The 16,373-nt window shown below is 43.4% G+C and overlaps 1 protein-coding gene and 1 long non-coding RNA gene across 2 annotated transcripts in view; one reads left to right on the top strand and one right to left on the bottom strand.

Moving 5' to 3' along the window:
- The first annotated feature begins 2,225 nt into the window (after window positions 1-2,225).
- LOC112064243 (uncharacterized) lies at window positions 2,226-12,370 on the top strand. Its single transcript, XR_008616189.1, has 3 exons — window positions 2,226-2,301; window positions 5,787-5,884; window positions 12,179-12,370. It is a non-coding gene; the product is annotated as an uncharacterized lncRNA (long non-coding RNA).
- The window catches only part of PLEKHS1 (pleckstrin homology domain containing S1), a 24,570-nt gene continuing 11,666 nt past the window's right edge, over window positions 3,470-16,373 (bottom strand). Inside the window, exons 6-14 of the mRNA XM_007106957.4 lie at window positions 15,683-15,817; window positions 14,228-14,303; window positions 13,223-13,339; window positions 11,305-11,448; window positions 8,709-8,824; window positions 7,997-8,203; window positions 7,228-7,329; window positions 5,807-5,942; window positions 3,470-3,835 (exon numbers count right to left, since the gene is read on the bottom strand). Of these exons, the coding sequence (XP_007107019.2) occupies window positions 3,656-3,835; window positions 5,807-5,942; window positions 7,228-7,329; window positions 7,997-8,203; window positions 8,709-8,824; window positions 11,305-11,448; window positions 13,223-13,339; window positions 14,228-14,303; window positions 15,683-15,817 (1,213 nt within the window). The 3' untranslated portion in view covers window positions 3,470-3,655. The remainder of the gene's footprint in view (window positions 3,836-5,806; window positions 5,943-7,227; window positions 7,330-7,996; window positions 8,204-8,708; window positions 8,825-11,304; window positions 11,449-13,222; window positions 13,340-14,227; window positions 14,304-15,682; window positions 15,818-16,373) is intronic.

Below are 16,373 nucleotides of genomic sequence, written 5' to 3'. Positions count from 1 at the left end.
TCCTGGTTTTACAAGGCTGTTGTAGGATTCACTAGCGTGTGTACGCTCAGCTCACTGAATGTTAGTCATGATTGTATTCCATTCCATCACCATCTCTTTCTTCTGTCACCGTACAGTTTGGTAATTAATTGGCTTCTAGTTTTTCTTATAGAGTAATTTTACTTTGTCCCCCATTCATTTTTCCAGGACACACTTGAGAACCAAGAGGCAGGCAAATAGCAATACCTCCACCACCACCATCAAGATAACGGAGCACCCCAAATTAATGTCACAGAACCCCTGTACTAGAAACTAATGGGCTCTCCTCATAAAACCTCTTATACACACACTCAGAGAGTACTAACCCTTAATGTATGTACAGTGAGTACACGAGGCACCATCTGCCTCCCCAGCCCATGGCATAAAAAAAAGCAGTCCAGGGTCATTTGGTATAAGAAAAAATAAGAGATTGGCACAACATTGTAAATCAACTATACTTCAATTTTAAAAATTAAATTTAAAAAATTAAAAAATAAAGCTAAAAAATAAAACCCCACCTGTAACAATGGACAGGTCACCCAGACAGAAAATCGGTAAGGAGACACTGGCCTTAAATGACACATTAGACCAGATGTGTGTGTGTGTGCGTGTGTGTGTGTGCGTGTGCGTGTGCGTGTGTGTGTGTGTGTGTGTGTATATATATGTAAATGTCTTCCATGTCCCAGTACTTCTTAGAAAATACTTAGAGTATGGTAAAATAATGCCCATCACCATGACCCTGAGTAAGAAGAGTTTAAGAAGGCAAGAGAGTGTTAACAAATTTCAGAAAGATTATGATGAACATAATTTAAAATTTAAACTATAGGAGAGCGACTTCTCAAATGACATCAGGTAAACGAGAGATCACAGTTTGGTCACTTTCCTCTTTTTTTACTATGTCATAAGCTCTTGTTAACGAGTTCTAGATCTTGTATATCTTTTGTGTCCCCAGGAGAGCTCCCAAGTCAATACTGACGAGTCCATAAGAACCTGTTAATTGTTGAGAAAACAGCTTATATTAAAAAGACCCACAGCTTGGCTTTTAAATTAATTGGATCTGACCCCATACCAAAAGAAAAAAAAAGTTATAAAAATCATTGATATGAATATTTTATTTGAAACCATTAACAAAAAAGAATAATGCTTGTGAATTGGTATTTAACCCCACATTTAGTGATTCCTTCTTTTAACATGTACTTATTGGCCCTTGTCACGAGCAGTGCACTGTATTTACGTGCTAGGAATATGGTAGTGAGCAAGGCAGATGTGAACTGTTCCCCTCTGAGGGGTTTAACATTCTAGAGCAGGGCTGTGCACGAGAACTTTCTGCAATGATGAAAATATTCTACATCTGTGCTGTCCAATACTGTAGCCAGTTACCATCATACGGCTAGTGAACAATTCCAGTGTGGCTAGTACCACTGAAAAACCAGATTTTAAATTTTACTTAATTTTAATTCGTTTAAAAATTTAAGTCACATGTGGCTACTGAATTGGGCAGCCCAGCTCCAGAGTCCAGTCCTGTGAGTGCAAATTTCACTTAAACCCTTAGATTTCCAGAACCATCTAGCCAGAGTTGATATTGAGAATGGCTCCGGAGGTCCTTCCAGATTCTTGATCATTAGACAAAGACTTCATCAACTCAGATGTTTTAAAGAGATTTTTCAATAAAACACATCTCCTGCATGTCTGTGTATTCAACTTCAGGATAGAAATCTAAGTTAATCCAGCTTCTGAATCTGAACGCCCTCTCCCTTTGGGCCTGTTTATGATAGTTTAACTCCTCCTTCTCATCCCAAGGGAAAGTACTTGGCACAAGCCCTGAAGAGAAAGGGGTAGGGGTGGGGAGATTGAGTGCTTCAGCTTCTCAGCTGATTAAAGAATTATTATTGCTCCCACCTGTCTTCTCCACCCGACCCCCCCCACCAACCCATCAGCACGCACACAAACGCACACACATCTATGTAGGCGCCTTTCTGGAATCCACGCTAATATGTCAGCAGCTTTGAGTCAGGATAGATGTATTTGGCCCTGCATGTTCATTGCGTCTCTTACCAGCTGCTATTTAGATTTCACTCTGAACAGTTGGTGTCCTCAGCAGAAAGAACAAAGTGGAAAGATACAGACACCCTCTGAGGCCTGTCCTAGAGGCAGGACGCAACCATTAAGAAGAGGGAGTGGCTGAGAGGTGGCAGCTCCAAATGCCCTACTGGAAAGTTGAGCAAGGGCAGAAGAGATGTCAACCTGGAAGCTGGAGGTGCCACGCGGAGCTGGGGAGCCCAGGTAATTCTCTTCACTTTGCCAGCTCTGGTTTCTTCCCCAGCAAGCCTGAAGTGCACCAGATTCAGGCCTAGGTTATTCGATGGCCAAGACTAGCTTATAATCCATTCTCGTTACCTCCTTTCCTCCAGAAATATGCCCAGAACAGGGCTATCTCTTGCAGGGACAGTGGGGTTCATCACTCTGCAGCCCCCGGCTCCACCTCCACTCATGTTCGTCCATCTGGAATCGGGCTGGAATGAACAACAAGGGCAGCTCTGGAAGGGGAAGGTCTACGCACTGAGGATGGGTGTGGATGTGGTGGGGGGTGCGCAGTGGGAGGAGGGTCTATCCTACCCTCCCTGCTCTGATGAATTACAAGTCTATGAGGGACATGTCCTTTTCCCCTTGGCCTCGAGACTTGCCCCCATCTCTCAGCAGGCTGTCCTACAGTTCTCTTGGCCGAGTAACCAAAAGCTGGGTCTGGGACAAATGCCTCGGTTAGCAGATTTCCGGGCCAGTTCAGTCACCAGCTTTCCTTGGGGCCACCACTAGCATTGTTAGGAGGAAGAAGAGCCGTCCTTGGGCTGGACCTAGCTTAAATAACTCGTGGGAAAAATTGCTGGCTTACTGCTCTGGGAAGGGGGAGGTGCAGAGGAATGAAACCGGATGAGGAGGAGCCTGCAGTCCCACGCCACGTTCCTCTCCATCCTAATTCTTCTCCCCTTTACCCGCCCAGTGGCGTGCGGGCGCACAGAGTCCGGACAGGTTGCTTCCTCCCAGACCTGGTTATGACACCCCCCGGTGGCAGAGAGCAGAGTGGAAACCAGGCTTCTCTGCTCAGGCACAGGGTTCCTTTCTGGAGGGGGAATGGGGGGAGGGGGTTGCCATCAGCCTCTTCCAGAGCTGTTGAAAACGAAGGGCCTCTTCCTCTCAAAATCACCCTCGTGCACATTCCGCGTCCTGCAGCTTCTCAGAAGATACACCAGCCTCTCTCTGTTTTCTTATTTATGAAAAAAGACTTGATCCTTTTGGCCTTTGAGGATCAATGAGTTCATGCATCAATTAGTTAAGAACTTTCAAACCTAGGAGTGCTAAGCCGTTCTCTTATTACTTGTAGAGCAAGCAACCTTTGCTGGATATAACCTTAAAATTGCTCCGACTTCTAAAATTGTTCCTTGGTCTTTAAGAAAACAAGATGATCATTGAATCCAAGAAGTCACCGTGTCTAGATGGCATGGTTATTCCCATTGTTAAGATGCAGATGGAGAAATTCAGAGAGGTGTGCTGACTGCCTGGTATCACACAGCGGTGAGGGGCAGAGCCCAGCACGGAGCCTGGGGCCCATCCTCGCTTGTCGGCAGTGGGCCCCAGTACGTTACTCTCCAGATCCTTTCTGCTGACCCTTTTTAATGGCTAGACTCCTCTTCAGTGTGCTCTCCAGTACAGACGTATCCAGTTTCGAAGGTTTCATACCTTGGTCTTGTAAGTGGCATGTACAGGCTATTGCGTGGAATTTCTCTGAATTCGGGATCCGAGCGATGGTGAGTTTTACTTTCTAAAACACAAGAAAGAAGAACATTAAATGACTAAGGACTATCTTTAGGACCGTTGGCTCTCAGTGTCAGTCTGTCCTCATTCACACCCTTTGAAGCTGGTTTTGAGGACAATCTGGGCCGGAAGAAACCAGGATGACTTATATTGATATATTCATGTGGAAGATGGATTTTTATTCTCTGGCCTCCACTGGCCTCAGCCTTTAGGGCAGATTCCAGAGTACATCAGTCCTGTCCAGATGGGCCCATTTGTACCAAGAAATAAAAAGCCTCTTGAAACAAGAGAATCCAAATAAGACCACCAGACAGGACCAGCCCCTGACAAAACTGGGAGGAAACTGAAGTTCTATGCGTTTCTCCTGCAACCTAGCAGCTCCTCCCCTTTCACATCAGAAGATTATATTGAACACTTGGTTGCAGCATGGGTCTTTGGCAGGGGAAATATATTACAGTTACTAGAGTGTTGGGCTGGACTCCTAAAAGCTCCCCTTTGCCACCACACAAACTCCTACCCTTGTCTTCAAAACCCAAGTCAAGCATCCCCTTCTCTGAGACACCTTTCTGGCCTCCCTCAAATAGATTAACTTCATTCTTCCTCTGTGATCCCATGGTCCTCTGTTCATATCTCAAGGCACATACTGCACCTGTAACTAGCACATAATATACCCGCTTTATCCACCAATCTGTAAGCTCCTTGAGCTCAGGCTGAGGCCATTTTTGTGGCTCTAGGACCCAGCAGAGAATCCAGCATACGACAGACGTTCAATAAATGGTGAGTGAGTGAAGGAATGAAGGAATGAATGAGTACTTTTGCTCTAACACTAACTATTTATGTATCTTAGACAACTCCCTCATTCTTACTAAGTTTTCCCCTTTAGATAGTAGGGGTAGTACAATTTGTCTAACCAACAAAGTTATTGTGTGATGCAGAAGAGATGAGACATATTTAATCACAAACTCTCAGAGCTGGCAGAAATTTGAGAGATCTTCCAGTACTGTGGTTTTTAGAAATTCTAAGCCAAGTTACTGTTTCCTCAAGGTGAGGTAACAGGAAATCCCAACATGAAAAAATAATAATAAACATACACTGCTCTCACTAGCCGAACCCCAGAACACCATCCTCTTCCTCCCCTCTCCTCCTGTCCTGGTCTTAGGGGTCCAAGAAGTACAGTTTGAAAACCAACCCTCTCTCACTTTAGAGAGAAGAAACTGAAACTGACTTGTCAGAGAAGGAAGTGACTTTCCCAAGGTCAAGCGGCTTGTCAGAAATACAAACAGACCAGGAAAGGAGTTAACAATATGGAGACTGTACTAATAGGCAGAAACATGGCGAGCCTTTTATTAACGACATGTGTACTCGGTACATAGTCACATGTTCAGTATAATTCTTACAATAAATCTGCGGGGAAGGTATGTCAATTTCTAAGATGAGGAAATGGAGGCTTAAAAAGCTAAACCTGTTCAGCATTCCCCAGCCGACAGCAGAAGAAGTAATGGTAACCATACTGAGCACCTAATATGTGCCTGTCACTGCTGAAAGCATGTTTTATATTATCTCATTTAATTCTCCAATAACTAGTAATATCGTTATCCCTAATTTTACAGAGGAGAAAATGGAGGCACCATTTGGTCAAAGGAGGTTGGATGTAAACACTGAGCCTGCCTGATTCCACTGCAAGCTCTTTTTTGCCATGTCATGCTGCGTCTGAGGCCTTGAACCCAGCTGTTCAGTCTCCTAGCCCAGTGCTCCCTCCAAATACTACTTGATACACAAGAACTTTAAAAGGGTCCTAAAATTACATTCTTGTTATTTAGAAGTATCTTATGAAGTGTTATTTACACTTCTTATTCTCTTATTTACATATGGTGGCTGAGGATTGAAGAGTCTCGTTTGTCTTCCGAGAACAGTACACCATCCAAGACCCTGATCTTGTTCCTTCTTGCCCTGACCAGGGCCAATCAGCAGGACTCACCTCCCTCTGGCTGGACCGGCTGAGAAACAAGGAAACCTCCTCCAGGCTCTGGGGCTTCAGGTCGTTCACGGCCAAAAGGTGATCTCCGTGAAAAAAGAAGCATCCCAGGCGCGGGGGGCCATCCCACTGGGCCACACTGCAATGGGGGTACAGCATCCAACACAGGAGTGAGACGGTGCTTGCTGGGAGTGCGGGGCACAGATGGAGATACAGATGGGGCTCCTCACTCTATTCTACCACTACTATTAGAGTTTCTTTAGCTATATTGCACTACTTCTGAAGCAGTCGACCTCCTTTTTTCTGTTTGGAATATCCTTTCCTCTATCATTACTCTTGGAGCCTGAACCTTCCTCCAAACTCCAGCTCCAATGACACTGCCTCTACAAAGCCCTCCTACATTACCCTTCCTTTACCTTAATTAACCTCTCCTGCCTCTGGACTTCTACTGCATCGTCTGAGCCCCTCGCTTATTGTATATTCAGATCAAATGCATTTTATATTTACTTGTTTATGTAGCTGTCTTTTTCAACCGGCTTTGAGACCCCAGAAGTATGGAACCACCTTAAAAAAATGTTTTTTTGTAACCCCATAAACAGAAGATGTTAAGTACTGGGTTGGCCAAAAAGTTCATTCCGGTTTTTCCGTTAAGACGGTACGGAAAAACCCGGTATTTAAAGTGAGCACACAGTGAATATGTCATGCAAAAATAGATGAACTATTAGATGAGCAAGCTCAGGCCTAGAGGAGTCCACAGTTTCCATCGAATATGTTTTGAGCCTTAGATTGTGGGAAGTTTGGAAAAATGGCAGGTTGTGGTTCCTGCCCTCTTATAGAACTTATAATTGATGTGTGACGTTTACATTAACAAGCTTTCTTCTATTCTAAAAATGTAATCTTCCATCAAAATGAATTACAAGGTCTTTAAAAGAATGTAGAATCAAATAAACAGTGATCATTCTAAAAAAATTCTCTGCCACACAATCTTCTGTGTCTGAGTCCCTGACCAGCAGGTTTTTACCTGGTGTCTAGAAGTCTTCGACCCTGATACGCCATTTTCTTTTAGACCTTAGATTCTTGTTGACCTCACTGACTTCATTCATCAAATACTCACTGCTCGCTGTTTGGCAATGATTTCCTTGGACCACATGTATTCCTGCCCACTTTTCCTCACTTTCAAAAAATCAGAAATTTAGTGCCTCCTGGACTTTTGGGTCCTCCTATACCCACCCATCTCCCAGCTGTCCCTCCTATACAACAGCATCCTTATTTCTGCCTCAATCAAAGACCTTTTGTGACAACAGCAGCACGAGAGTCCGAGTTCTCCAGGCAGTTTTGCCACATACAGTGCTTCAAGATATAATTACTGTCTTCATATCATCCAACCCCATTTATAATCAGTAACCCTCAAATCTCCTACCTACCATATCCGTCCTGCAGCTTCTCTGAGAGCAAGGTAGTTTATGATGTCAGGAGGAGAAAGGAACACGTTCAGTTTCTCCACTTGGATTTCATCGGGGATGTTGCTACAAGACATTTGTAAAAGTCAGGCAACTCTCCCCGGCTCTGAACTGTACCTTCTGAGTGGACTTTGGCTTCCGACATCTGAGATGGTATTATGCCATTAAAGATTGTCCAAAACATTTGGAGAAGAATAAGAATTTAAGTTACTCGTTAATGCCCTCCTCCACCCCCTTGGGATGTGGTAGCGATGGTAGACGATGGAAAAGGAGTAAAAAATGGACGAAGTTCATTATATATCATGTCAGTCTGCACACTTCTCCACGGAAGGAGACATTGAAAAGAGTTAAAGTTGAGAACGATCTCATCAAATGCTCTTGGTATCATTTAAAACCTGAAAGTTCTCCAGCCTAGTCTACAACCAAACCTCATGTGACTCGCACGCCTGTAATTTTAATAGTAAAATCTGGGTGATATACAACCCAGGTCAGGGTGACCCAAGGTTCCAGAACCTGAAAGAACAGAATTTTTTAAAGTATTTGAAAATGCCACTCACAGCCCAGGGGACTGCTTGCCGCACTTCCAGCTCTGTGTCTTTGGTTGCCACATCAGTGAGAAGGGCAAGCTGGACAGACTCTTGGCTGAGCTGGAGATTAAAACGTGAGTTCTGAGTACAAATGGAAGCCTGCCTTGCTCTACGGGCCCATAAAATTTTAGAAGTGAGCACTTTACTTGATTAGTATAGACAACTGCACAACACTTAGTGAGGCCGACCCCTTTTTGTCATTCGTGATCTGTGCTTCCGTATTGGCAGGTGAAAGACAAGAGCCTGTTCCTGAGCCTTGTTCTTGTGGGTGAAGCTCCCCATTCAGGATATCTGCCAGGGTCTGGGATTCCTCTTTGCCATCAGCAGACTTATGGGACGTCTCTCTGAAAACACTAGAGTACAAGAAGTTAACACAAACCCTTTTTCAGCATTATCTATGTACAGCTTTCCGTGGTGTGTGAATCAGATTTAAGTAGCTAACAGCCAGGTGAAAACTAACAAGGTTTTGAAGTCTGTCCAGCCATCAGTATCCCAGCTACAGTTAGAACCAAATCCAACAAACTTTCCTTCTAAAGATGGACGTGGAACCAAAAGAGCCCTTTACATTGGGAGGGTTTGGAGAGACACAGTGAGCGTGTGAGAGACGTAAATGCAAAATAGAAAAGAACTGCCCCAGGAGACAGAAAATGTCCTGAGGATGTCACTAATGGTTTTCTGCGGGTAGAGAAACTATTCTCCCGTTTACTCGTTTTGAGATGACTGAATAATGTGTTGAACTTGATCTATGGTGATGCTTTTGTATTATTATATATCAACTATTTAAATGATCTGGCAGCAATTGTTCTAGAACAGTACATTAGCTAAGACCAAATTTTAAAGTGTGGCAGTTTGACTTACCAGGATTTCATTGACATGTAATGATGCTCAACCGCCTTGGAGACCTGGTCTGCACTACCAGGTCCAATGGGTTCGATGAGTTCACCAGAATCACTGGCAGCAATAATATCATCCAACTATAGACAAGAGGCAGAGACGTAAGGATGTGAGTCTACCAATAAGCCAGGTACCTTGTCACCCACTACCTGATGGCTCTGGTCCCTGAAACAGTATGTCTACCATTGGATGAACAATGGCGCTCGTCCTGGGGGAATGAACCAGTAAAGCTTCTGGCAGACTCCAAATCTGCTTTCTTCTCTAGGATTCCCCACGGTCCTGATACAAGTGTTCTATTGGACTAAATTGCTGTTCATTTTTCTGTTTCATCACTAGGCACTTAACGACGTGAACTCTTTTGCCCAACCGATACTATTATAGAATCACGACACCTGACCGGGTCAAAGGCCCCGACACAGTGCAGAGCTGGCCTCGGGCTACTCTGCTCACAGGCAGTCAAGTTACTTCAAGGGGCTGTAAGCGTTCTAGAAGATACTGTCCCCTGGGGATTCTCCACTAGCCTGTTGGAACTAAGTCATTTGGGGCAATGGTTTCTCAAAAACCCTAAGGGCTTTCGATTGCCTACCTAACAAATTAACCATTAACCATCACTGGAACACTTCTTTCCAGGCAAGCCAGCCTTCCCGCTACGCCCCTACAAACGGTGTTCTTCTAGTGCCCATTTCATGCTGTTTTCTTCTCCCGGAGTGCCCCTTTTCTCTTCCGTCTAATGAAGCTGTATTCAGGCCTGGCTTGAGGTCTCACAGGCCCCTCCGAGCACCTCAGCCACTGCCAACCTCTCCCTTCTCTGAACTTCTACGACACAGTGTTGTACTTAATTTTTGTGACGGTCTTCCAGCTTAGTTTTATCTGCCTTACTAGACTTTGCATCTCGCAAAGTACCTAGCAAACGCCGGGCATACAGCTAGTGCTCAGTACCACCGGACTGGTTGGTTGGACTGTCATGAAAGCCTAGTTGCCGTCACCATGTCCCAGAGAGCACTGACATGAAAAGCAGGGTCCTGTGGTCAAATGAGCTTGGGGAATGCTGTGTGTTGTATCCTGCTTGGCTATTTATAATGCACCACTGCATACTAAAGGCTCTGAGAATTCTTCAGTGAGGAAGCTTGTGTAACTTACTTTGATTTGGTGTTTCCAGAACCTATTTGACCTCAGAATGCTTCTTATGTATGAACACGTCACCATCTTATAGAAAAACTCCCGTTTGGGAAATGCTGCCCCCCTCCCCCCACCAATTTTGTCTTCCTACTTCCCATTTCCATTCTCTTCTCTCTACTGTCCACCTTGAATATAGCTGCTGGGTTAACAGTACTAGAAGATAATTCGGTTTTGCCCCTTCCTAACTGAGAAGCCACCACTGCCCCTCGTCCTGCCTGCAGCATGAAGTCAACTTGGCATTCAAGACCCATTATGGTCTGGCTCTTTTTTCTGGTTGCTGTGGGGTTTTTTCCCCTCATATGCCACTCACGCTGGGTTAGAGCTCAACTGAACTATTCATCATATATGTGTCAAATGCCATTTTGTGTCTTGAAGCCCTCCCTGACTCCAGTGCAGACAGAAAATCTGTCTTTTTTTCTATTGCTTCCAGAGCTCTTTTATTTTTTTAAAAAAAGTATTATTTTATTGAAGTGTAGTTGATTTACAATGTTGTGTTAATTTCTACTGTACAGCAAAGTGATAAAATTTCATTTGGGTTTTCCATAAGCTGTTATGGAAAAACCCAAATGAACTTTTTGGCCAACCCAATATATATGTATATATGTGTGTGTGTGTGTGTGTGTGTGTGTATATAGCTGAATCTATATAATATATAGATATTCAGCTAATATATAGCTGAATATATATATAGCTATATATATATATATACACACACACATTCTTTTCCATTTTGGTATATCACAGGATATTGACTATGGTTCCCTGTGCTCTACAGTAGGACCTTGTGGTTTGCTTCCAGAGCTCTTTGACCATGCCTCTGGTGGAGGACCATCAGGTGGTAACTGGTAAGACTGTGAGCGCTGAGGGCCGGCGTGATATCAGGTCCTTTCTGGCAGCCACCATGCCTAGCACAGTACAGGATTCGCACACAGAAGGCACTCAGTAGGGAATTCCAAATGATCAATAGACTGGTTGTTATATGCCACACAATTTATCACCCAAGGGTATTGTTGTTTCTGCTCATATTATTATTATCTCTTCCCAGAATGCAGAAAGACTCCCCAGGTCAATCCCTCAAGTCCAAATTTTGCCTATCATGTAAGGTCAAATGTCATTCCATGGAACTTTCCCTGGCCTCTGTCTGGAAGTCAGCTTCCCCACCTACCACCCCTCATGCCCTCCGAGCATTTTACGAGCATCTCTCTTCAGCATGGAGCCCTTTCTGTCTCGTATCACGGTTGGTCCCTATTAAAGTGTCAACACTGTGAGCACATTGCCTGTGTCTGATTCCGAAACCAGCCTAGTGCCTCAGAAACAGTGCCTCAGGGGCTCAGTAAATATTTGTAGAAGGAATAAATGATTAGTAAACAGAAGGGGTTACCTCTAAAAGAATACTTCGAGGATTAATATAATGACTCTCTTCTTCTGTATCTTGAGCGGTCTCTGACAAGGAATGCGGTAGATGAGCTTCTCTGAGTCCTGAAGAACTTTTTTCCATTAAAAAAGAACTTTTTTCCATTAAATGCTGAATAAAGAGATGAAGACAGAATTAATGCTTTTTCTTTGTCTTTGCAAGAGACAGAATTAAACCACATGTTTTCTGGAAAAGGCATAATAGATTAATTGGGTTGAGAACATCCGAGGATCTTCCAAGGTTACATCCAGAAGCCCACACAACCTGAACTTGCTTCTTGAGTCTGGGTCACCACTGATATAAAAATATAAGCCCACCTTTCAGGCTCTTCTCTATTATTGGGTCCTGTAACTCAGAACAAGTAATTCTCTCCAGTGGGTGGTGTTCTAAGTCACTAAGCTCCGCCACTGAATCCTCCACCCTCATCTTTTTCCAGTTTTCACTCAGTGCCATCTGAGAAGCTAATTAGCCCAGGGTCAAGGCACTGCATCTTTTCACTTTCTGCTCAGTGTTCCTCCTTTGTGTTCTGCTTATATAATTCTACTGTTTCCATAGCAATGCAATTTTGTAGCATCGATCATGTGATAGTATGAATTGTAGGCTTCAAGGTGATCTAGGTTCAACCAATTACTGCTTCCCTCTCTAATAGATACAGGACAGTACAAAGTAGCTGCTTTGCCTGGCAGGAAAATTGTTATAAGTACAATTCAATTCTTCCAAGTACAATGCCTTAGAGCATGGGGGGGTGTTGAAAAAACCCTGAATGTTCTCTAGGAAGTCCTTGAAAGAAAGTGATTAAAAAAAAAAAAAAGATGTATTTAAGTTGTGTCCGTTTTTCTAGCTCCAAGTTCACGAAGCCAGGTCATGCTGAGTCGGGGATGAGGAAGGGTTCCCATTTTATTTTACAAACAGCAACAACAACTCCCAACAAGGTAGGTGGTACTCTTAACTGAAGCTGACTGGAAAATCACTGGATTGGAATACATAGTATGAAAAGGCAAAATGACCAATAATATTATCTTTAGGGAGAAGGGGTACAGGAGTGAAAAGCAAGAGGCATTTACTGAAAAGAGTTATCTATCTCAACCCCATTTCCTACCACCTTTCCTACAAATACCAAATGAAGTGTTTGGCCTGGTGCATTTGGTATGCTACATAAAGCTTTTAAACTAGTTGGAGAGCTTCCAGCTAGATAAAACAGGAGGCTATGCCTTATTAAGATGTGCCTGGTACCCAGGGAAAAGGCAAAGTCAGTGGTTACATCTCTAAGGGACAAAGTAGCATCCATGGCAGAAGAAAAAAACACTCAGCCTGTTCATTAATTATATCCAAAATTGGGAAGATTGCAAATCCAAGAGAGCTGAAAGCACAATTACGAATCATTTTCAAGGGGCAAATGTATTATATTTTTTTTCCTCAAATGGACTTCATTAGAAATGAAGTTACACACACACGGAGAAGCAAGACTGATTTGGGTAAATATAGGAAATAATAAGAACTCTGATTTTGCCTCAGGAGTACAGATGGTCAAGTGGTGTTTGGGGGATTTTTTTTTTTACAGAAGTAATCTTTGCCCTGTTGGTGAAAGGAAGGAAAAGGCTACCATCCAGGCTTTTGTTTAGCTGGGGGGATCTCCACCCAACATACCTGATGTACCTGGATGCATATCAAAGAACACCCAAAATGAATGAATACATTTAGATGTAGGCAGGGCAAGCACTAAGGCTCATGATGGTAGGGGAAACAGACTAAATATAGGATAGATCATAGGACTAAGAATCATTCTTTGGTGGATTAGGCTTTGAGGAAGATGTCAAATACATTGACTTTTGAAGCATCAGCTGGCTCCCAGGCAGGGTGTCCTAAGAGAGGTAAGTCTGATTACCATGTCTGGAAGACTTTTTCTTGCTGTGGTCGTGCTGACAGACTCCGGTGTGCAGGAAGGACCAAGGAGAGGGATGGGGTCTGAAGAGGACCTTCTATCACCCAATGAGAGTTTCTCCTGCTTATCACAAAGGAATATTGGAATCAGGGCATGATTGATCTCTTGTCTAGAATGAAGCAACAGCCTGGTCATGGGGCTCTCTGCTTCCAGTCTTTGACCACTAACATTTATACTGCTGGCCAGCATTCTCCCGTTTAGACAAGAGCTGATCTTGTGTCTCTCCTGTTCCAAAACCCTTGAGGGCTCCCAGCCTGGCCTTCAGAGATGCTCTAAGTTTCCCTCAACCTGTCTTTTCAACGCTGTGTCCCTCTGTACCCGACCCCTTCACTCTAATCACTTGAGTACTTGTAGACACACTTTGCTTTCCCTTCTCCTTGGCCTCTGCTTTTGTTGTAAGCACAGAACAACCTAGAAACCATGTCAAAACGATACCTAGAGGCCAAAGTTTCATTTATAAAGGTCTGTCCTAAGAAAGGACTTAGGTAAATTAGCAACGGTTCTTATGAAGTAAATAAACAACTTAAAATTTCTGGCACTTACATAAAAGAAACCTTATATTGAAAATACAAGGTAGGTAAAAAGCATTTTTTTAGAAACCACCCTGGACTTAGTCATTCAAAAGGTAGCTGTTATGTACCTTGAATAACAATGATGGAAAATACTGTAGTTTCAGCTACTATTAAAAAATGCCACAGTTAACTTTCACGCCTCCTACTCCAATAATGAAAATTTGAAGTGTCTATATTTTAGCTCTCTTGCAAAACACAAAAGAATTTTTTTCTATTGTTAGTCATAAAAATAACAAGGATGTACATTTTCTCATTTATTTATTCCTTGTATTAATGCCAGTTGCTAAGGAGGAAAAAAAAAATAGCTCACATTGTTTCCTTGTGAAAGAGGGCTTTGTTCAGGTGCCCTGTTATTTTATTAGTGAAATAGAGTTACCTCTGTATTCTGGTGTGCTGCTTTTATATTCCGGCAGATTGATGACAAGAAGGAGACCCAGTCTTTAATCTTCTCCCTGTTGATAGGAATAAACTTTCAGCTGGCATGGGGCAACAATGGCGCCTGCGCTCATTTTGAACCGGAGGAGGATTCTTTTATTAAGATTGGAACAGGCAATGGGGTAGGTACCAGGGAAATAAGGATCTTTTTCTTGAGTAGCTTAAATGCCCCCCCTTGGATCCTTACCACCTCCATGCTAACACACCAGAATTAACCCTCATGCCACCTCTGTGAGCAAAGCTCAGAGAAATGGGAAGAAAAGTGGAAAGTAACAGTATAATCACAGGGTTTGGAGCTTTTGACTTTGAAACGGATTTCTTCTGTGTTCTTAAGTGGCCCCTTAACCTGTCAGCGCCACTTGGTGTAGCTATTTAGGTGTGCCTCCCTTTAGGGAATGCATGTATTTCAGAAGGATGTATTTGAACAAATGTATATAAATCACATCTTCTTTTCTATTGACTCCCAAGACAATTGAAAAGAAAGGTTTTCCCCTGGGGATTGATCTGCAGCAGACCAACTCTCTTCATATCGATACTTTGGCTTGAGCGTTTGCCACCTCCTCTGTACAGCTGCCTTCTCCAACTTTCACCTCTCTGTCAAGCAGTTAATCATCCTCAAAGAATCCATCTGCCACTCTTCGCTAGCACCAGGAGCCCCTCTTAAAAACTGAAGACTCCTTCAGGGACGAGCATAGCCACTCCCTAATATATGTACCTCGGGTAGATGTTAGTGTATTGGTTTCTTGTACATAAAATGTATCTGCGGTGATGGTGACAGTTATGGGTTGAATTGTGTCCCCCTCCCCCCCAAATTCACATGTTGAAATCCCAATCCTCAGTACCTCAGAATGTGACCTTATTTGGGAGTCAGGTCAGGTTGCCGCAGACGTAATTAGTTAAGATGAGGTCAGACTGCAGTAGGGCGTCCCAATCCAATATGACTAGTGTCTTTATAAAAAGGAGAAATTTGGACGTAGAGACGTGCACATAGGGAGATTGCCATGTAAAGACTGGAGGTTTGCTGTCACAAGCCAAGGAACTACCAGAAGTTAGGAGAGAGGCCTGGAACAGATCTTCTCTAGAACCTTCAGAGGAACCATGGCCTGTGACACCTTGATTTCAGACTCCTAGTCTCCAGGACAGTGAGACAACAAATTTCTGTTGTTCTAAGCCACCCAGTTTGTGGTACATTGCTATGGCAGCCCTAGGAAATGAATACTGTGATTTGTCAAGGTATTTTAACACATAATAAAGACTGCCAAGATGGTGTTTAAGATTGTGGCCATGGGTTTCTATTCAAGGCATGTTTATTGTTTACTGGTTTAAAATGTTTTTGTTTATTTGTGTTTTTTTTATTTTGTATACAGGAGACACCCTGTGTTATCTTACTACCTACCTGTCGTAGCCAATGAGGAAGTATTCCCTGTTAGTGGCCCTGATGGTCATCACTTCTTCAGGATGGCATTTAAACATCTTCTGTACAGATTGCATTTTTTCATGGTTACTGATGCCGACTTCTACACTGGAATTTCTGTTACATATAGATATAAAGTATTAAAGAGATGCAAATACAAAATTAGGAAGAAATGGACTAATGTTTTTTATTAAGTTTCAAATTGTTTGTTTGTTTTTTTGTGGTATGCGGGCCTCCCTCTGTTGTAGCCTCTCCCGTTGCGGAGCACAGGCTCCGGACGCGCAGGCCCAGCGGCCATGGCTCACGGGCCCAGCCGCTCCGCGGCATGTGGGATCCTCCCAGACCGGGGCGCGAACCCGGTTCCCCTGCATCGGCAGGCGGACGCGCAACCACCGCGCCACCAGGGAAGCCCTTAAGTTTCAAATTGAATAAAACTTTAGATCTGTTTGATCAATACTTTGAAAATTGTCCAATAGTTTTAGAAAATAAGTTTAGATCTGGTTTATCACTGATTGAAAATACTTTGTTCAGCCTAAAACTTAATTCAGAATTCCTATTTCAGTTGGACTCTATTTTTTTTTTTTTTTTTTTTTTGCTGCGGTACGCGGGCCTCTCACTGTTGTGGCCTCTCCCGTTGCGGAGCACAGGCTCCGGACGCGCAGGCTCAGCGGCC

The sequence above is a fragment of the Physeter macrocephalus genome, chromosome 20, assembly GCF_002837175.3.
Source record: "Physeter macrocephalus isolate SW-GA chromosome 20, ASM283717v5, whole genome shotgun sequence".
Lineage (NCBI taxonomy): Eukaryota > Metazoa > Chordata > Mammalia > Artiodactyla > Physeteridae > Physeter > Physeter macrocephalus.
Note: the sequence above shows the minus strand (reverse complement) of the source record. Positions and strands in the feature narration are given on the sequence as shown.